Raw genomic sequence first — 22,740 nt, 5'->3', positions numbered from 1 at the left:
ATCCAAGCCTCTTCATCTTCATCTTCTTTGTGAATGTTTTGTCTAACTTCTGCCTGTTACTCCCAAATAATAATTTACATTATTTGCGAACACTGAGTTTAAAACTAGTGATTTTGTATTATTATTTTGTACACACTCATTTCCTGTTATGGCATTAAGTTTCTTTGTATGCACCACTGGCTGTATAAACATCACTGGATAACAGTCCTTTCTATAGTCAGTGGTGCATAGGTTGTCATTTTTAAATAAAGCTTGTTAAAAATGTCGATGGGTTTTATTGTGAAAGGAAGGAACAGGAAGAAGTTTTTTTGCACATGCGTAGAACGTTTCTGGCTCTGCTCGGTAGTCGAAGCTGAAAACGGTTGTGTACTTTATAGCAGATAAATATTTGAGCTGCTGAAGTAACGATGTGTTCAGTCGAGTATTTGAGAGACTTTGTTAATGAGCGACTAACGGCTGCTGCTGAAGAGATATTCGGAGCCTTTGTAAAAACGATCGTCCAGAATGAGGCCGATGCCAGGCAGCGCATACTCCGGGATATCACCGTTAAGTTCCCCAAAATAAAGTTACAGAGAATAGGTACGTAACAAAACCACCGCTGCATGATAAAGCTGCGAACTAGTGGATCAGTAGCACGCATTTAAAGGGGTGAAACGGACAGGTAGATGTAACGAGGTCACGGAAATGCTGCTGTAAACTTCACTGAAAATAAATTGATGCCCTCGGGTTATTGTGAAGGAGCGCATACCTGAGACGGTTTACTGCAGGTTCCAGATGGCGTAGGAAATTGATTCACATTTCAGGCGTGGGTGTAACACAAAGAAGGTTACTTTATAGTTTGATATCGATCACATAACGCGTTTCTTTTGTTAGCAGTGCGTGTCTCTTTGTGTCTCTGCTTTTGGCCACATACTGATTTATATAACCCCACCCCTATTCTCTCCGTGGGATACTACTACATCTGTCCTTTCAAGTTGTCTTTGTGTTAGCTGCGTTGAGAAATCTGGAGAAATTATAAAGCTCATGGACAATGGAGACATTCAAGGAGCAGCTGAAACGAGCACAGCGAGCAGGAAACACAGTATTATCCCAGTTATATTTTCCCAGTGCAGTAGTGTGTTTATTTCTAACACGACTGCTCTAAAACTTCAACTGTATTCATGCAATCAGTACACGGTACTCAGTTTGTTCAGGTCCCAGGTGTCCCTTAAGAGGGTCGTTGACCCACTATTCAAATCAAATCCAAATCAAATCACTTTTATTGTCGCATCATATGTGCAGGTACACTGGTCCATTACATGCGAGTGAAATTCTTGTGTGTGAGCTTCACAAGCAACAGAGGTGTGCAAAACATACCATAACATAAAACAAGGAAAATATAAGAATGGCTAAATCTGAGAGTAATAAATATATGTACAATATATAATAGTATATGCATTACTGGATGTGTATACTAAATATGTTTTTCTACGTGTGTGTGTGTGTGTGTGTACACATATTTTACAAATTAAATAGAGTAAACAATAAATAAAATGTATAAACTATACAGAGGTTGGTAGTTGAACATGTGCAAAACAAGTGGCATTAATGTATAGTATGGAGTGCATAATGTTGAAGTTCCAGTAGTAAGGGTGAGGTGTCTGTGATGTATATTCATCATGTGAGCCAAGGTGTCAAAAAAGGGTGTAGGTCGCTATCGGCAGAGACTTCGGGTGAAGCCATTGTGGGACCTCGCCTCGCCCTATCATGTGACTTATTCAGATCAACTGACGCAAGATGTGAGTAGGGGTTGAGGTGCCTGGGAAGGGATCTCAAAACTGGGATGTAGGTAGCAGACAGTTGGTGTCGTAAGCCCCGCCCTCTGTTCAAGGATGGTTTCTTTCACTCCTCTTTCAAACCATCTGTTTTCACTGTCCAAAATGTGGACATTGGCATCCTCAAAGAGTGACCTTTGACCTTTAGATGCAGATGTACAGCCGAGTCTTGTCCTGTCAAGGTGGCGCTTCTATGCTGTGCCATGCGTTTATGCAGTGGCTGTTTAATTTCTTCACTGCAGAGGTCTGAGCTCTCCTAGTTGCACTCCACAGCATACACTGTGTTGCTTAGCTTGTGTTTGGGATGAACCAGTTTGTGTATGAGTGTGTGGCTCGTTGGTGTCTGACCTTCTTTACTCTGCATCTGTGCTGGTTGGATGAAGGCCCAGCTGGGATAACCACATATTTTGAAAGCTTTGTTTACATGTGTGTTCCATTTCTTTGCCTCCTGCCCTGGGCGTGTTTTCTGCCCAGTGTTGTAGGGTCCAAGTTTGTGTTCCAGACGGTGGTGGGAGTCAAAGAGGAGGTAGTGGTCTGTGTGTGTGGGCATCAGCTATACTGCCGCAGCGTCCTCTGTTGTTGTGGTTGTGTCACATACAAATGACATCACAGGACTTGCAGTTGCGTTGCTATGACGTCCGACACACATTGAGGTGGTATTTAGTAGTAATTAAAAACAACAGTAACAGAGTCGAGTCAGGCTAAGTTGGTAATAATGGAAGACAAGCTGTTGTGGTGCAGACATGTACGACTGTGTTGGTTTTATGGTTGTTTTATTGATGTATGAGTACAGAAGCTCAGAGCTTTACAGATTACACAGAGACACAAACACTCAGATGTCTCTATGTCCAGTTTTTAACTTCTTCCCTTCCTCTATTTTTAATTTAACCAGGAAGATCCCATTGAGATTAAAAACCTCTTTTTCAAGGGAGACCTGCCAAGATAGGTAGCAGCACATATCTCACAGTTACGGAAATTACACAATTAAACACAGGCACACACACACACACACACACACACACACACACACACACACACACACACACACACACAAAAGCACTTCCTGTGTCAGTGCTTATGTGCTTGTATTGTCTGACACATGTTGTTGAGGACAACACTCCAGCAGCTTCCTGTGCCCTAACAGCAGGCATACATGGACGTGACTGTGTTGTGGTGGCCTGTGTTTTTAACAAGGCTAACACATATCCCCTGAACTAACTTTCACTGTGTTTCTGTGTTTCACTGAGTTTCTGTTTCACTGTGTTTCACTGTGTTTCTGTGTTTCACGTTTTCTGTGTTCCACTGTGTTTCACTGTTTCCGTGTTTTTCTGTGTTTCACTGTTTCTGTGTTCCACTGTTTCACTGTTTCCGTGTTTTTCTGTGTTTCACTGTTTCTGTGTTTCACTTTGTTCCACTGTTTCCGTGTTTCTCTGTGTTTCACTGTGTTCCACGTTTTGTGTGTTTTTCTGTGTTTCTGTGTTTCACTGTGTTTCCGTGTTTCTCTGTGTTTCACTGTGTTTCTGTGTTTCACGTTTTCTGTGTTTCTGTGTTTCACTGTTTCCGTGTTTTTCTGTGTTTCACTGTTTCCGTGTTTTTCTGTGTTTCACTGTTTCTGTGTTTCACTGTGTTTCACTGTTTCTGTGTTTCACTGTGTTTCACTGATTCTGTGTTTCACTGTGTTTCACTGTTTCTCTGTGTTTCACTGTGTTTCTGTATTTCTCTGTGTTTCACTGTGTTTCTGTATTTCACTGTGTTTCACTGTTTCTGTGTTTCACTGTGTTTCACTGTTTCTGTGTTTCACTGTGTTTCTGTGTTTCACTGTGTTTCACTGTTTCTGTGTTTCACTTTGTTCCACTGTTTCCGTGTTTCACTGTGTTTCTGTGTTGCACTGTTTCTGTGTTTCTCTGTGTTTCTGTGTTTCACTGTGGGGACAGTGTTCTTTGGGTTGTATGCACTCCTTGTTTTCTCCAAATGTCATGTGCCCACAGGAGGTATTTCCAATATGCATAATCTTTCTCCAGGTTGTCCTTAGTGTACTTTATTCTGGCTTGAGGGTGAGGGAGATTTTTTTGTTGGTCAGTAACGTTGCAGTCCATTGTCTGGGTTTTAGTGATTGTATTCTTTGAATCTACTTTTCACAACGTGGCTAAGTCATTCACTCTAGTGTCTCGGCAGCTGTTCTGGGTCTTTAGACCGCTGGATCTTTCTTCAGGCATTTTCTGTATTGTGCGGCACACTTTATATTTCTTGATGTTGCTTCTAATTCCAATTCTTTAAACCTGGAAACGCTGTAATAACTTATAGCCATCTCCTGATTTGTGAGCAACAAAAGTTATTTTTCTCAAGTTTAAATGTCTTTGGTTATTTATATATGACTTCCAGCGCCACTCCAAGCTTGCAGCCAGTATCAGCAGCTGCGATCTGACAGAGTCCTTTTTTCACTTTGTCCTTAATGTAAATATGTAAGAAAATTGTGTATGTTTCTGTTCTGTGTCCTGTGTACTCTTTGTTTGTATATGTGTCTTTTTGGCTGCTGTTACAACCAAATTTCCCCTTGTGGGCCAATTAAAGGATTATTCTATTCTATTCTATTTTTGGCATGATGTTCAGACAGCTCAAACCTTTGCTGGACTGTTAGTGTGTGTACATTGGAAGATAGCCCTCAGTTTGAACGTAACAACCTTTGATGATTACAGAGTTAACCTTGTAGAGTTGATGGATGTGCCTGTGCTCCAAAGCACATGACCGATTCAGGACTTTTGTCGACTATGCGAACTTCATACTATAAACCAGTTTTTAAATTGTGTTGGTAAGCAAAGTAAAAATAGGCTTATAATAAATAATCTACAGCAGGGGTAGGCAACCTTTCTGATGACGAGTGCCATTTAAAATTTCCTCAGAAGTCAGTGTGCCATATGATTGCATTAGCAATAAATTTAATAACTCTCTATATGAACAGTTACACAATATATAGAACCACTTTATAGAATTATATTTGTTTGCAGATGTTGGCAGCTATCAGCGAATAGTTATCAGCTGTTTTGAAACAAAAAAAAGACACTTTTTATCCATAACAAGAACTACATGACAGCAAATGACAGGAATATACTGTTGGTGTTTTTATAGACTTAAAAAAGGCGTTTGATACAATTGATCATTCTATATTAATGAATAAACTAGAGAGATATGGCATAAGAGGGTTAGCATACAAGTGGATGAAAAGTTACCTGGATGACAGAAATCAATATGTCGAATTCAATAATGTAAAATCTAAGCAGTTGAAGGTAACTTGTGGTGTTCCTCAGGGCTCTGTGCTGGGCCCTAAATTATTTTTATTATATATAAATGACATATGTAGCATTTCCAAACTGTTAAAATGTGTATTGTTTGCTGATGATACCAGTCTGTACTGCTCAGGTAAAAACCTAGAACAGCTTCTGACTACAGCGGAAAAGGAGTTAAATATATTAAAAAACTGGTTTGACATATATATATGTATATGTGTATGTATATATATATATGTATGTGTGTATGTATGTATGTATGTATGTATATATATGTGTATGTATTAGGGGTGCAACGATATTCGTATCGATATTGAACCGTTCGATACAGTGCTTTCGGTTCGGTACACATATGTATCGAACAATACAAAATTTGTAATTTATTTTATCAACTTTCCTTCTGACGATGCTGTCTGTGTTGAGCGCTCAGTGGATCTGCACTCGACAGTGCAGCCTAGGCGGAGTAGTCGAGTGCAGATTCACTGAGCACAGGGCAAGCTAGCGAGACAGAAGTTAAGCTCTCCTTGCAACATGCCAATATGAACCCCTCCACCCTCATTCAGATCTGGCGTTTGGAACTATTTTGGTCTTCATCTGACGTATGACCCTGAAGGTAAGCGCGTCATGGACTAAAGTAAAACAGTATGTTGGATGTGCCACGCAATGCTCAATTACATGGGTGGGAGCTAGTGTGTTAGCGCAGTTAGCTCGCTAACGTGTTGGCCGTCCAGCCCCACGCTCAGGGCGATCCGCGGTAGCTCGTTAACAGAGATTTGCCGTGTTGTGGCGTTAAGGTCATTTCAACGAGATTTACGCTGACAGCACTAGTGGGAACACAACGAATATGACTGCACATTTACTCCAACATCATCCTAGTGCAAAGACAAGTGGAAGCCGACAAAAACAACAAGCACGCATGCTACAAACTTTACCCGAGTCATTTAGACAGCCGTTAGCACAGGATTCTCCTTATGGGGACCTGATATGTTTAATATGCTGCTGAGAATATAGCCCAGAAGAAGCGTATAGTATAGCTTTTATTTTGGAAAGAGACATTTCTCTGTAATAAACTCTCTTTTCCAAAGATGAGTGATTCCTCAATCAGATACAGGGCTCGCAATATCGCTAGCCCGACGTCCCGGGGCTAGCGATCTTTCCAGTCGGGCTACCAAAATCTCTCTCTGCCCTGCCCGTCGGGCTATTGTAGGAAGGAAAAATATATGTCAATGCTTTTGCATTCTTTCGGAAATGTAGCTGAGTAATTATGTCATTGGCATCGGTGAGCCACTGTCAATATGTGACATATTGAAATCGCGTTTGAATTTGCGCTTCTCACATAAGCTCAGCGATTCTCTGCGAGATCAACCTCTCACATGTTTAAGCTTGCTGCGGGAGATTTCACTTGTCATGTTTGCATAGTAAGCTAACGATTAATAAGACGATGTCAGAGGAATTGGTGCACAAATTATCATCACTCACAGATCAGTGCTGTCGCTCTCTATACACAGTTCGCACGATTGCAAAGTGAAAGCAAAAAAACAAGCGCAAATTCAAACGCGACTTCAATATGTCACATATTGACAGTGGCTCACCGATGCCAATGACATAATTACCCAGCTACATTTCCGAAAGAATGCAAAAGCATTGACATATATTTTTCCTTCCTACAATAGCCCGACGGGCAGGGCAGAGAGAGATTTTGGTAGCCCGACTGGAAAAATCGCTAGCCCGACGTCCTGGAGCTAGCGATATTGCGAGCCCTGTATCTGATTGAGGAATCACTCATCTTTGGAAAAGAGAGTTTATTACAGAGAAATGTCTCTTTCCAAAATAAAAGCTATACTATCCGCTTCTTCTGGGCTATATTCTCAGCAGCATAAGGAGAATCATGTGCTAACAGCTGTCTAAATGACTCGGCTAAAGTTAGTAGCATGCTTGTTGTTTTTGTCTTTGCACTAGGATGATGTCGGCGTAAATGTGCAGTCATATTCGTTGTGTTCCCACTAGTGCTTTCAGGTTAATCTCGTTGAAATGACCTTAACGCCACAACACGGCAAATCTCCGTTAACGAGCTACCGCCGATCGCTCCGTGCATGGGGCTAGACGGCCAACACGTTAACGAGCTAACTGCGCTAACACACTAGTTCCCACCCATGTAATTGAGCATTGCATGGCACATCCAACATACTGTTTTACTTTAGTCCATGACTCGCTTACCTTCAGGGTCATACGTCACATGAAAACCCAAATAATTCCAAACGCCAGATCTGAATGAGGTTCAATTTGCCTGTTGCAAGGAGAGCTTAACTTCTGTCTTGCTAGCTTGCCCTGCGCTCTTCCTTCTGACTATGCTGTCTGTGTTGAGCGCTCAGTGGATCTGCGCTGGACAGTGCAGCCTAGGCGGAGTAGTCGAACACAGATTCACTGAGCGCTCAACACAGACAGCATCGTCAGAAGGAAAGTTGATAAAATAAATTACAAATGTTGTATTGTTCGATACATATGCGTACCGAACCGAAAGCACTGTATCGAACGGTTCAATATCGATACGAATATCGTTGCACCCCTAGTATATATATATATATATATATAAAAATAAAAAACACCCAGCACGCCCCTGCGGGCGGTTTATCCTTCAAGCTCGGGTCCTCTACCAGAGTCCTGGGACCTTGAGGGTCCTGCGCAGTATCTTAGCTGTTCCCAGGACTGCGCTCTTCTGGACAGAGATCTCCGATGTTGTTCCTGGGATCTGCTGGGGCCACTCGCCTAGCTTGGGAGTCACCGCACCTAGTGCTCCGATTACCACGGGGACCACTGTTACCTTCACCCTCCACATCCTCTCGAGCTCTTCTCTGAGCCCTTGGTATTTCTCCAGCTTCTCGTGTTCCTTCTTCCTGATATTGCTGTCATTCGGAACTGCTACATCGATCACTACGGTCGTCTTCTTCTGTTTGTCTACCACCACTATGACCGGTTGGTTAGCCACCACAATTTTAGGGCTGCTCAATTAATCGAATTTTAATCATGATTACGATCTGGGCTTTCAACGATCATTAAAAATGACTGAGCCGATTATTAGCCCCTCCCTCATTTATCCGCGACACCTTAAAGGCCGGTCCGTGAAAATATTGTCGGGCATAAACCGGTCCGTGGCGCAAAAAAAGGTGGAGACCGCTGATTAAGAGGACCCGAGGGAAGCTCGGAAAGCTAAGCAGAAGTTATTTGGAGAGAAGAGTGACTGCCGTTGGCTGAAAAGAGAGGTAAAAAAAAACTTCAGTGGTGTTGCACACTATTTTATATTATTTTTTAAAGTCATTATTCAATACATTGTTATTGTTAACCCTTTAAAGCTGGTCAGAGCTGCACGCTCCGTTTTGTGTAGCTATTTTTAATTCCCTGTAGAACCTGAACCGTGTAAGCTAGCGCAATATATTTTTTTGCATATGAAACCGGAGGAGTTGTACTTACATCTTATGCCATCAGCTTGTCCTCGGTCACGGTTTCCTTCCACATAAAGCTTTGCAAAATTTGCATAAAAAGCGCTTGCAGGAACAAAAACATAATATTCCAGAAACACGCTTTGCCGATCCGATCAGCTGTTCGTAACACTTCCCACAGTGAAACAGACGTCAGCGCGAACTATCGCATGTCCGCCATTTCCTGCCCGAAACCGGAAGCGACGTCATTTTCGCAGAAAATGTAGTTTTTTACTTGTAGGCCTTAAAAGCCTATAATGGTGTTTTCATAAGTCATGTTTGACTTTTCTGAATTGTTTCTGGGATGCTTAGAACTCGAATTGCACTGCTGGAAATAGTTTATTTTGATGCACCTGCTGTTTTCTTTGCAAATTTGCATCATAGGATTGTTTTTTTGTTTTTCCTGCAGTATATAAAAATTGGTGTATCTCCAAAATAAAACTATGAAGACACTCAAAATAAATTTCCTGTGGTGGGAAACTATTTTTTGCAACTTTTTTGTATTTAAAGTTTTGAGAGATAAACCTCTTAAATTTCTCCAAGTAGAAATATATGTAAAAAAAAAAACAAAAACAATTTTCAATTTTTTTGTAGTTTATTGCACTTTTTTGCAATTAATGTAGTTACTATGGACTTAATGCATACATATTATTAAAATATGGGCTATAACAGTAGTATAGCAACTTGAAATGCTCCCACAAATGGCACTACAACATGTAAAAAAATAATATGAGCTCTGGCGGACTTGGTTCTATAGTAGGTCTTAAAGGGTTAAATAAATATCGTCAAATAATTGAGATCTCAATTTCAGTGAAAATAATCGTGATTATCATTTTTGCCATAATCGAGCAGCCCTACACCATTTTGTCCGTCTGTATCTGGAAGTCCCACAGGATCTTAGCTCGGTCATTCTCCACCACCCTTGGGGGCATCTCCCATTTTGACCTCGGGACTTCCAGGTTCTACTCGGCACAGATGTTCCTGTACACCACTTGGTTATGGCGTTCCATGTATGCCTTGCCTGCTAGCATCTTGCACCCTGTTGTTATGTGCTGGATTGTCTCTGGGGCATCTTTACACAGCCTGCACCTGGGGTCTTGCCTGGTGTGATAGACCCCAGCCTCTATGGATCTTGTGCTCACAGATTGTTCTTGTGCTGCCATGATTAGTGCCTCTGTGCTGTCTTTCAGTCCAGCTTTGTCCAGCCACTGGTAGGATTTCTGGATGTCAGCCACCTCCTCTATCTGCCGGTGGTACATACCGTGCAGGGGCCTGTCCTTCCATGATGGTTCCTCATCTCCCTCCTCTTTCTTGGGTTTCTGCTGCCTGAGGTATTCACTGAGCACTCGGTCAGTTGGGGCCATCTTCCCAATGTATTCTTGGATGTTCGTTGTCTCATCCTGGACTGTGGTGCTGACACTCACCAGTCCCTGGCCCCCTTCCTTCCGCTTAGCGTACAGCCTCAGGGTGCTGGACTTGGGGTGAAACCCTCCATGCATGGTAAGGAGCTTTTTTGTCTTTATGTCAGTGGCTTCTATCTCCTCCTTTGGCCAGCCTATTACCCCAGCAGGGTACCTGATCACGGGAAGGGCGTAGGTGTTGATGGCCCGGATCTTGTTCTTACTGTTCAGCTGACTCCTCAGGACTTGCCTGACCCTCTGCAGGTACTTGGTGGTTGCAGCCTTTCTAGCGGCCTCTTCATGGCTCCCATTTGCCTGTGGGATCCCCAGGTACTTGTAGCTGTCCTCTATGTCTGCAATGTTGCCTTCTGGTATTTCAATCCCCTCAGTTCTGACTACCTTCCCTCTCTTTGTTACCATCCGACTACACTTCTCCAGTCCGAACGACATTCCAATGTCATTTCTGTATAGCCTGGTAGTGTGGATCAGTGAATCGATGTCTCGTTCACTCTTGGCATACAGCTTGATGTCATCCATGTACAGGAGGTGGCTGACAACTGCTCCGTTCCGTAGTCGGTATCCGTAGCCATATATAATATATATACCCCCACCCGCCCCCCGGAAGAGGGGGGTATATTACAGCACTGAGCTTGAACTCTGGGTCAAAGATTCAAGTTGCAGTTATATATATTTCCAATCACCTTAAATCTTCACTCAAAAGTGTATATACAGATGTATTATACATAAGAGACAAATGTTGTTCCTTCAGTATGTTGGCATTACTAAATTTGGCTCAATGCTTACATATATGTGTAAAAAGAAAATGTACGAGCTGTGAAAACAGTTTCTGATAGAATGAAGAGTAGACTGATATATGAAATATTCCTTTATTGGGTGAGAAAATCAGACCATGTCATAACTGCTTTAAGTCATACAGAATAGATATCAGAGCCTTAAACAGGCTGACGTCTGCTAAATGGGTCAAACTGGGCAGAAAGTCTACAAACACATAACATCCTTATAGTAGAGCTGGGCGATATGAGATTTTTTCATATCACGATATGTTTTTTTCATTTCAGGCGATAACGATATCTATCACGATATAAGCCAAATAACTATATTTGTAAGATTTAAATGTGCCGTTGCTCACAAGTAAAATGTGAAATAATCAGCAGCTTGTTTTTATTTAAATATTTATTTCCCATAATAAGTTCAACAGGGTAGATGTACTTAAGGAACATGAGACTTTTTCAGATAAATAAAGGCAAATATTGCAAACTACACAAAAGGCAGCCACTAAAGCGTTTAAGTTTCAAAATAGCACAAACGAAACAGACTACTAAATTGTCAATTCCACTTAGAAACAAAATATTAATTCTAAAAATAAATCTTAGTTTGTTTTACAGAAGAACAGACAAAACTGACTAACTTTTGTCAATATCAAATAAACTGAGAACTAAAAGGAAATTCTCAATCTCTCCTTGTGTTATAGCTGAGCTTTTCAAACAGTTTTAACAGTTACTTTAGTCTGACAAAAGCCGAATGACGAATTAGCGCTTCCAGTCAGAGACTGAGGCTACGTCCACACGTACACGGGTATTTTTGAAAACGGAGATTTTCCATTTTCGTTTTAAAAAATAATCCCGTCCACACATAAAGGCACTAATGTCACATAACTTTGCCGACATGTGGCCAACAGTAATGTTTTAATTTTCTTCGTTATTAAACATTCACACATAATAAATAAGTGACATCATATTCAGTACTTACTTTTGACAGTTCACTCTTTGGCCGCTCCCTTCTGCCTTCTGCCGTATTTTGCGGCAAAATAATCCACACCCACCGCCGCGCTATGAATTGTGGGATATATGGGACCACAAAGCGTGCACCGGACCACACTTGATATTTGGGGAAATCGACGGCGCATTTGGAGTACGCATTTGAAGTGCACTTCGAATTGGGACCGCGTGGCGGTGACGTAATCGGACTTAAAATGCGTACTTCAAGCGTGCAGACCCTGAATTGGGACACAGCCAGAGAGTTACAGGACTCTCTCCCAGACCACAGGCTCATAATACAAGTCAGAGCTTTATTTTTTAAAAAAAAGAAAAAAAGAAAGTTGTGTTTTCAAAATTGGAGTTCAAGTTATTTTTACTTCCAATAGTGTTAACATACTACACAGGACATGGACAAGATTTTTTTAATTTTCACTGTAAGTGGGCTAAAGCAGTTAATTAAAAGTAGTCTAACATAAATGTAAATGCTGTAATTTGATTATTTTAATAAACCATGTAACTTGGATGGATTCGATGCTGGTGTGACCACAGTGCACACGTCTGCTCTTGCTCACAGTGGTCCAAGGGATCGCTCAGGGAGTTGGTGTGTTCGCTCAGACACATGAAACACAGGGAACATTACCAAGTACTGATGTCACAGGTGCTGGTCCAAAACACACCAAGGGCAGAGAGCCTGAAGATGTCTGAGATATGTTGATGTTGGGTGGACAGGATTTCTTTTATTAATAAAACATTATTTAAGGAATCTTAAATCTCAGAGTCAGTGAGCTGTCGGCTTTCAGCCCCGACGGCGTGTTCGTGTACGTGCTGTCGGGTGAGAAATCCAAGAAAGAGAAAGCTGATTCTGATGGTCCGCTCTGTGTTTATGGCTTCCTGCTCTCATTTGCTGTTTGTTGAAATAGTTTTGTGAGCTTTAACCTGAGATTCCGGCATTTCTGGCAAAATACATTTATATTTAAAAGTCGATTCAGGATTTCATGAATCGATATCGCTTTGTTCAAGCTACTCACCTCTCTCTATGTGCCTGCACTTTCAAACGTCCATGCGAAGGACTAAGGGACAATTACAGGACCACGACCAATCGCAGAGGTCCCATCCCTGACTATCTCTGGACGCTAACCCCCCAAATGCGAACAATCAGAGATTTGGTTGCCCTCTAGAGCCCTGCAGGTCTATTTTCAGTTGAAGATATGGGTGAGTGCTACAGAGTCATGCATTGAATGAAGCACTGAAGCAAAGAGTTTGCAACAATGATGTTTTATAATTGAGTTAATACAATTACTCAGTGGGTGGCTGCAGCTCAGTGTCCACTATAAACACACCGCTTTGCTGAGTGTCAACAACAGATGGTGCTTTCTTCAAAAAAAAACCTACTCGTGCAGGTAACTACTCGTGTAGTGCACGAATACCTAAATGCTTGCTCCATGGAGGATGATTGTTGGGATGTTCTCTTTGAGAGCTTTCATTCTTAAATATTTTCACCTGGTAAAATATATCCATCCATCTTCTTCCGCTTATCCGGAGCCGGGTCGCGGGGGCAGCAGCCTAAGCAGAGAAGCCCAGACCTCCCTCTCCCCAGCCACTTCCTCCAGCTTATCTGGGGAACACCAAGGCGTTCCCAGGCCAGCTGAGAGATCAGAATCAGAATCAGAATACTTTATTGATCCCTGGGGGAAATTATTTTTTGTTACAGTGCTCCATTTTAAACCAACATTAAGACAAGACAGACAATACGCTAACTAAGAATAGTACAATATATACATATATATACATACATACATACATACATACATACATAAGTCACTTATAAATAAATAGTTGGAAAAGAAACATGTGTAGCTGTAGCAGCAAACAGTGTGTTAAGTGGATGCGTTGTACAGGGAGCCACAGGCAGGAATGATTTCCTGTGTCGTTCAGTGGTGCTTTTCGGTAATCTCAGTCTCTCACTGAACGAGCTCCTGTGACTGACCAACATGTCATGGAGTGGGTGGGAGGTGTTATCCAACATTGTCTTTATCTTGGACAGCATCCGCCTCTCCGACACCACCTTGAGGGAGTCCAGCTCCATCCCCACAACATTGCTGGCCTTACGGATCAGTTTATTAAGTCTGTTGGCATCTGCGACCCTCAGCCTGCTCCCCCAGCATGCAACAGCATAGAGGATCGCACTGGCCACAACAGACTCATAGAAAATCCTCAGCATTTTCTGGCAGATGTTGAAGGACCTCAGTCGCCTCAAAAAATAGAGACGACTCTGGCCCTTCCTGTAAAGTGCTGTGGTGTTTTTAGCCCAGTCCAGTTTATTGTCAATGTGTACTCCAAGGTATTTATAGTCCTCCACAATGTCAACACTGACCCCCTGGATTGAAACAGGGGTCAAGTGTTTCCTGGTCTTCCTGAAGTCCACGATCAGTTCCTTGGTCTTTGCCACGTTGAGCTGCAGATGATTCTGCTCACACCACGTGACAAAGGAGTCGACCACAGCCCGGTACTCTGTCTCATCATCCCTGCTGATGCATCCAACCACCGCAGAGTCATCAGAAAACTTCTGAAGATGGCAGGTCTCTGTGCAGTGGCTGAAGTCTGTGGTGTAGAGGGTGAAGAGGAAGGGGGAGAGGACAGTCCCCTGTGGTGCCCCTGTGTTGCTAATCACCTTGTCAGACACACACTGTGGGAGACGTACATATTGTGGTCTTCCTGTCAGGTAATCAACAATCCAGGACACCAGAGAAGCATCCACCTGCATCGCTGCTAACTTATCACCCAGGAGGGTCGGCCTGATGGTGTTGAAAGCACTGGAAAAGTCAAAAAACATGACCCTCACAGTGCTCGCCGGCTGGTCCAGATGGGTGTAGACACGATTGAGCAGGTAGATGATGGCGTCCTCTGTTCCGAGACGAGGCTGATAAGCGAACTGAAGGGGATCCAGATGTGGTCTTACTATGGGTCGCAGCTGGTCCAGGATGAGCCTTTCCAGGGTCTTCATGATGTGGGAGGTCAGTGCCACGGGCCTGTAATCCTGGGGGCCACTGGGACGAGGCGTCTTTGGTACAGGGACGAGGCATGATGTCTTCCACATCACCGGGACCCTCTGCAGACTCAGACTCAGCATAAACAGTTTATGAAAGACTCCACACAGCTGGGGGGCACAGGTCTTGAGGACAAGGGGACTCACTCCGTCTGGTCCAGCAGACTTGCCTGAGTGAAGTCTCCTCATTTGCATCTCAACCTGGTATTGAGTGAAGGTGATGGGTGGGGGAGGGGTGTCAGGAATCTCACAGGAGGCAACATGTGAAGAGAGAGGCTGGCACAGTGGTGTGGCTCTGGATTCCAGGCTGACTGCAGGTGAGGTTGTGGGGGTGGGAGCAGACACTGTGGTGTCGAATCTATTGAAAAACAGATTCAACTCGTCGGCTCTATTCTCACCTCCCTCAGCTCCCCTGCTGTTGGTTGGCCTGAATCCAGTGATGGTCTTCATGCCCCTCCACACCTCTCTCATGCTGTTCTGCTGGAGTTTCCACTCCAGCTTCCTCCTGTAATTGTCCTTAGCCTCTCTGATCTTGTCCTTTAGTAACACCTGGATCTTCCTCACCTCCTCTTTGTTGCCCCCTCTGAAAGCCCTCTTCTTGTTGTTGAGGAGGGCTTTGATGTCCTTAGTCACCCACGGCTTGTTATTTGGGTAACAATGAACAGTCTGAGCTGGAACAATGGAGTCGGTGCAGAAAGTTATGTAGCCTGTGATACACTCAGTAAGCCCATTGATGTCCTCGGCGTGAGGCTCACAGAGTGTTTCCCAGTCGGTCACCTCGAAACAGCCCTGTAGTTCCGCTATTGCCTCCTCTGACCAGAGATATAATCTTTCCAGCGTGTCCTGGGTCTGCCCCGGGGCCTCCTCCCGGTGGGACATGCTCGGAAAACCTCGCCCAGGCGGCGCCCAGGAGGCATCCTTGTCAGATGCCCAAACTGCTCGGCTGGCTCCTTTCGATGTGGAGGAGCAGCGGCTCTACTCTGAGTCCCTCCCGAATGGCCGAACTTCTCACCCTATCTCTAAGGGAGAGGCCAGCCACCCTTCGGAGGAAGCTCATTTCTGCCGCTTGTATCCGCGATCTCGTTCTTTCGGTCACTACCCACAGCTCGTGACCATAGGTGAGGGTAAGGGCGTAGATCGACCGGTAAATTGAGAGCTTCGCTTTTACGCTCAGCTCCCTCTTCACCACGACGGACTGGTACAGCGTCCGCATCAGTGCAGCCACAGCACCAATCCGTCTGTCAATCTCCCACTTTCTTCTCCCATCACTTGTGAACAAGACCCCGAGATACTTAAACTCCTCCACTTGGGGCAGGAACTCATCCCTGACCCGGAGTGGGCACTCCAGACAAAGAGCGATTCAGAAGACCCCTATGAAAAGACCATTGAGGGAACAGTTCACCCTGCCCGGGATAGGGTTACCGGGGCCCCGCCCTGGGGGGGAGGGTGCCCGAGGGCGAGCGTCTGGTGGCTCGGCCGGACACAGCCCGAAAAGGGGACATGGGCCTATCTTCCTGCAGGCCCACCACCCGCAGGAGGCGCCATAGGGGTCTGGTGCAATGTGAGTTAGGCGGCGGCCAGGATCAAAGGTCCTGGCGGACCGATTCCCGGCTACCAAGACTGGTAAAGTATAAAAACTCAATATTGTGCAAAAGTCTTAACCTGCTCATGGTTTATGTATACTTTGCATAGGAGAGGCCACAGTTTCACCTACTGCGATATATTTTTTTGTTCTTTGGCTACTGGCTGATTTTAAAATCATTTTCAGTCCAATGCTGTACCAGAAGAGGAATGTTTTTCCAAACCCTGTTTTAACCTAGCAGCCATCCAAATGTGAAGTGTACTAGAGCAGTGTAGATATGGGTGGGTGACTTTAATCAGCTGTTGTGTGGTGAGTTCAGGGTGAGCTTTGTGGGAGCTGTGAATGTGCGACATGGCACTAAACAAAGCAACCACATGGTGCCTTTCAGAAAACGGGTCATTAGAGGACTGCCGATAAAATATTGTCTAGACTCTGTCAATTCCATAAATGTAATTTTCCTACTTGATTTACAATTTTGCTGAAACTAATTGTAAGAGGAGCATGTGCTCTGAGGAGAGTCAGAAACACACCAGGGTAATAAGAGTGATATTGGATTTTTCATAAACACAGCTCTCCACTAGAAGCCAGGGATGTTCCTGACGTCTTAGTCTGTTTTTCTTTTTTTAATCGCCTAACTCGTCTAAAACTAAGAAACACTCAGATATTATGTTACATTTGAAAAACCGTTAAGTAAACATGCCAAAAACTAATAACATTTGAACAACTAATCACATTCTTCATACCTGGCATTGTGCATTATGAGCATTACACGCTATACTGCAGACAGACACCCAAGAGGAAAAACACACAATAAACTGATGTCAAACATGAAAACATGTTACTACAAAAGATGTTTGCATATTACTAAAATATGACAACAAATAGCATTTGAAGCGTGTGGCACATCGTGCTGTGCGTTATGATTGATGCATGCTGCAGACTGGTGCTAAGGCTAATACCTGGAACCAGGAGCAGCCTGTTTGTGAATTCGTAGTCCTTTGAGAAGTTCTTGGACTTTAGACATCCACTGCAAATGATTTTCATCAAGTATCAAAAAGATTTCTTGAAAATTTCTCCAATTAATTTAGGCTAAAAATGGAGGACAAGAACAAAAAGATCTGTATTTCAGTCAGAGAGACTTTATTTATCCCCAAGGGGCAATTAAAGTAGATGATACCTTGCCGACCATACATACAATACACAAACATCACATTGGAGAGACAGGTCAGGCTAGGTAGCACTGGCTGCTCGACCACATGAGCAGCGACCCAAACCGAAACCATAGAAAATGCACAACATAAAGCTCTGTGGAGGATATTTAATTTACAAATGAGGCACTGAGAGGCTCCATCCTCAATCGCAGATTGACGCTGAAAGGTTAAAAACTAAGGCTTCGCATTGTTAGTAGTTCCAGTCCCCTCTCTTTATCGCCGCCTCCCATGCCATGCCTCTTGTTGTTACAAGGAGAAAAAATAACTCCCCCCACACTGAGCTCCAACAGGGAGATCCGTTTGAGAACAGAAATGGATGGTTAATGTACATTTTTAAAAAGCTGCTTCAATTAAAGCTGTCCAACAAATGATGAAACAGTGTGAGCAGCATGCTCTCACTGTAGAACCTTAAATTTAGCATTTTTATTGTTGTTTTATCACAAAGAAACCTGTTTCTGTCACTAACTTGAATGTCCAATGATCACAGGAGTAACCTTTTGTCATGTGTACCTTTTTATTTCTTTTTTTCTGAAGATCTCCCACAACATGTCTACAATACGGACGTTCTCACAGACCAGCAGCTCTGCAATGAGGAGAGCATCTCCAGTTTGGACCAGGAGGAAACGGTTCCTCTGCCGATTAAAGAGGAACACGAGGAACACTGCTTCACTGAGAATGAAGAGCAGCTTTTACTGAAGCAGGAAACTGACACCTTCATGGTGCCTTGCACTAATGAGGAAAGTGATGATAATGAACCCAAAATACGTTCTGACCAGTTCATCTGTCACAGCTCTCCTGGATCTAAGAATCATTACCAGGAAGTAGACAACCGTGTGGACACCAGCACAAAGCTGAAGCCAAAGAAGAGACAACACAGAAACAAAGGTTACAATGTTCCCATTCGTCAGAGTGAATGTAACATTACTACTGAAAAAAAAGAAAATGGCAAATCAAAGCAGTTTGGCTGATATTTCCTTCATATAACTCACCAACACATGCCTTCATGGAGATAACTCTAACTTAGAGTTTGTCCTGGAAAAATAGTTTGTTCCTTTCTAACAAAAACTCGCTTACTAATAAAAACCATCCTCTTTTCTGCACCGTAGCTATGCTGACAGTCAGAGCTCTGCACAGCCCAATAACCTATTAACTTTAAGTAGTCATGATTTCTTAAAATTCTTCACAAGCAAAAGAATTTAGCCATTCAAGAGAGGAAACGATCACATCCTTCCATGAGATCCATCTTCAAGTATTCAACTTAAACATCCACTGATTTTTATTTAGACTGCTTCTTTCAGTCTCTCCAAACCATCAGTGTGTCTATTAGACACAATAGAAATACAATGCATTGATATTAAACGTGATAATTTTATCAGTGTTAAAAACATTATGTACCACGGGTTTTTATGCTGCTGTAAATTAACCATTACTTTCAAAGCCTTTAGTTGATAAAGCTGCCTCAGGTCATTACAGATCTACCTATTTATTTTTCAAAAATGAGACCTGATAACAGAAATCAGTTAAACTGCAGGTTTGTCTGAAAGACATAACGGTCTGCATGTCCAGTAATTGTTTTTCTCCTAAATTCAGACAAAATGGAGCTTTAGAAACATGACGTTTACTCTGGTTTAACACAACGACTCCAGAAACACTGAAGAGTCTCGGAGTCATTTTTAACCAGCAGATGTCCTTTAACGTCCGAGTTAATGGTGATGGTGAAAAACTACACCACACATTTGTTACTTCAAGGCTGAACTATATTGACTCCTTGTTGTTGGCTATTTTAAAGGCTCCCAGAAAAGCATAAGTGGATCTAAGACACTGCAGCAAATGTACAGCAGCACTAACAGGAACTAGAAATGGGAACTATTTCTCCCATGCTGGGTTGTCCTTACTGACTACCTATTAAATCCATAATTGAATTTAAAATCCTTCTTCTCACCTACGAAGTCTTGAATCATCAGGCCCCATTATATCTTAATTACCTCATAGTACTCATACTATCCCAACAGAGGACTCGCGGACTGCAGGCTTGTCTTTATTAACGCACAAGCCTCGGCTGTCAGCTGCACACATACAAATTGGTGGAAGCAAATACATTTAGATGGTGAACGGATAGAAAAAACTCACAATATCATACACCAAATACAACAATGTCTAAGGTCATTATTGGTGTTGAAAAATGTATTTACCTCTCATCGCAGTAGTAATGTTTTTATGTGTCCCTTTATTCCTTTAGACCACTATGCATGCAAGGAGGACATTTTCGATGACAAATGGCTCTTTAACCTGGAGAATAAATCTGGTCTGAACCAGCAGGACCTAGGCCTTCTACAAATAAAAGAGGAAGAGGAGGAACTCTTCACAAATCAGGAGGGAGAGCAGCTTGTGCTGGAGGGAGAGCAGCTTGTGCTGGAGGGAGAGCAGCTTGTACTGGAGGGAGAGCAGCTTGTACTGGAGCAGCAAACCAATCCCTTCATGATCTCTTCAGTTTTTGAGGAACAGAGTTCCTGTAAAGAAGAGCCAAACAGCCAGCTCCTTTCTCACGACTCTCTATGCCAGGGAAGAGCAGATGAGAAACCATATTCTTGTAACACCTGTGGGAAGAGATTTAAATACGTGTCAACATTGAAAGTACACACGAGCATTCACACAGGTGAGAAGCCTTTCTCTTGCGACGCATGTGGGAAAAAATTCAGGAGAAAGGATAACTTGTTGGTCCATATAAGAACTCACACCGGTGAAAAGCCTTTTGCCTGTAACATCTGTGGGAAAGCATTTAGTGACAGATCAAATCTGATATGTCACATTAGATATCACACAGGTGAGAAGCGACATTCTTGCGATACTTGTGGGAAGCGATTTTATCATAAAGGCAATTTAACGGTGCACATGGCGACGCATACAGGTATAAAACCTTACCAATGCAACACTTGTGGAAAAAGATTTATCCGCTTGGAAAAGTTGAAGTGCCACATAACCATTCACACGGGTGAAAAGCCATATTCTTGTGAAGCATGTGGGAAAAATTTCAGAAGACGTGACAAAGTACTGAACCACATGAGAACCCACACAGGTGAAAAGCCCTATCCCTGCAAGATCTGTGGGAAACCGTTTAGGGACGCTTCAAATTTGATACGTCATGTTAGGTTTCACACAGGTGAGAAGCCATATTCTTGTGCCACGTGTGGAAAAAGATTTACACAAAGCGGTAATTTGACTGCCCACATGAAAACTCACACACATATAAAGCCTTATCAATGCAACACATGTGGGAAAAAATTTACCTGCTTATCAAAGTTGAAAAGGCACACAAGAACTCACACAGGTGAGAAGCCGTATTCTTGTAAAACATGTGGAAAAGGTTTTGGCCAAATGAGGGATTTAACTGTCCACATAAGGACTCACACAGGTGATAAGCCCTACTCCTGTGTAACCTGTGGTAAAAGCTTCAGTCAAAACAGTCATTTGAATGTACACATGAGAACTCACACAGGTGAGAGGCCATATTCTTGCAAAACCTGTGGTAAGACTTTCAGTCAAAATAGTCATTTGACTGTCCACATGGGGTCTCACACAAGTGAGAGTTCTTGCAAAACATTTGGAGAAGTTTTTACTCAAAGTGGTGGGAGTGTTCACGTGAAAAATCACACAGCTGAGAGGCAGCACCTTTGCAAATCTCCTGGCAAAGGTTTCAGTTCTGTGACGGATCACACAAGAATCCACATGGGTGAGGGGGTGAAATTTAGCGAAACTACAACAAGATGTGGTCAAAGTAGTGACTGACAGTGTACACAAGAAGTTGCACAAGTGAGAGGAAGTATGTTTGTAAAACCTGCAAGAAGAGGTTCATTCCATGAGGTTTAATGCCACCATTGTCAAAGCATATAAAACTGCAAAATGTGGAAGATGTCAAAGTAATTGTCACTGAAACATTGATACAAATCACATGGCAAAGAGAAATTGTATTCAAATAATTATGTCACGTTATTAAGAAATGGTCGGGGAGAGATGCATCGTCAAAAACAGGAAATGTGTCAAGAAGCCAATAGAAGGGAAGCGGGGAGAAAATCCTCCACATCTTATGGAGCGATAGGTCCAAATGTAAAAAATTCAGCTTGCTAGAGTGCATGAAGAAGGTCAAGAAGAGACAACGGTGAGTGTTTTACAGCCATCGTTAAACACAGTGGGGACTCTGTTTTGGTTTGGGGCTGCATTTCAGCCACTGATGTTGGCAGTCTTATCAAAACTGATGAAATTATGAACCTATTAAAGAAGTGTCTGTGCATCTGTAAAGCTGTAAAGTGTCAGCATGACACTGGGCCTCATTTACTAATGTTTACGTAGAATTACTCTGTGTAACAAAAAAAAAAATTGTTCCCAAGAAAAATTATTGTTGGATTTATAAAACATACAACCGGCCTATTTAGTTTTTACTGCTTATTTTTATTTATTTATTTTTATTTAACCTTTATTTAACCAGGAATGTCCCATTGAGATCAAAGACCTCTTTTTCAAGGGAGTCCTGGCCAAGAGGCAGCACATTTCAAGACAAATACATACGAACAAACAAAGTTAAAATTACACAAAACAATTACACATTATTGAGGCAGCCTGTAGGCCTTTGAGTTTAGTTTTAAAAACATTTAAAGACAACAATTCAGTTAGTTTCCAGTCTTTCTGTAACATGTTCCATGAAAAAGGCGCAGAGTGGACAAAGGCTTTCTTACCCAGCTCTGTGCGGACAAGGGGAACAGACAACAGCAGCTGATCATTTGAGCGCAAGGAGTAAGAACCACTATTTGTCCTTGTGACCAAAGTACAAATATAAGGAGGCAGCAATCCAAGCATAGCTTTGTAAATAAAAGTGTACCAATGCCCCTGTCTTCTAATGGCCAAAGAAGGCCATTTTACTCTTAAGTACAAATCACAGTGATGGGTCAGGTATTTACAATTGGTAATAAACCTCAAGGAAGCATGATCCATCGTGTCCAACATTAATAAATCTGAAGTGTTCGGAATCAACAACCTTGTAGAATACAGTTTGCATACTATCTGCAGACTGACCCGCCCCAATTTTCTACATAAGGACACATTTCCCTCCAGATGAAGTGGAGAAAGTGGTGATGATGTGGTAAAGAGAGACGCC

At 42.7% G+C, this 22,740-nt stretch overlaps 2 protein-coding genes across 2 annotated transcripts in view; one reads left to right on the top strand and one right to left on the bottom strand.

The window, feature by feature from the left end:
- Positions 1-22,740, bottom strand: part of LOC113010984 (protein FAM151A) — a 509,869-nt gene that overhangs the window by 149,294 nt on the left and 337,835 nt on the right. The gene's annotated exons all lie outside the window — the stretch shown is intronic.
- Positions 321-21,887, top strand: LOC113011000 (zinc finger protein 2 homolog). The gene is made up of 3 exons (XM_026150359.1): positions 321-579; positions 18,126-18,476; positions 19,831-21,887. The coding sequence occupies exons 1-3, from the start codon at positions 408-410 to the stop codon at positions 21,375-21,377; spliced, it is 2,070 nt and encodes a 689-aa protein (XP_026006144.1). The 5' UTR covers positions 321-407; the 3' UTR covers positions 21,378-21,887.

This window comes from Astatotilapia calliptera, chromosome 18 (genome assembly GCF_900246225.1).
Source record: "Astatotilapia calliptera chromosome 18, fAstCal1.2, whole genome shotgun sequence".
Lineage (NCBI taxonomy): Eukaryota > Metazoa > Chordata > Actinopteri > Cichliformes > Cichlidae > Astatotilapia > Astatotilapia calliptera.
Note: the sequence above shows the minus strand (reverse complement) of the source record. Positions and strands in the feature narration are given on the sequence as shown.

Coding starts and splice junctions, on each gene's coding strand:
- LOC113011000 (XM_026150359.1), top strand. CDS start 408: ATGTGTTCAGTCGAGTATTTGAGAGACTTTGTTAATGAGCGACTAACG. Junction 580..18,125: donor AATAAAGTTACAGAGAATAG/GTACGTAACAAA, acceptor TTTTTTCTGAAG/ATCTCCCACAACATGTCTAC. Junction 18,477..19,830: donor GAGACAACACAGAAACAAAG/GTTACAATGTTC, acceptor TTATTCCTTTAG/ACCACTATGCATGCAAGGAG.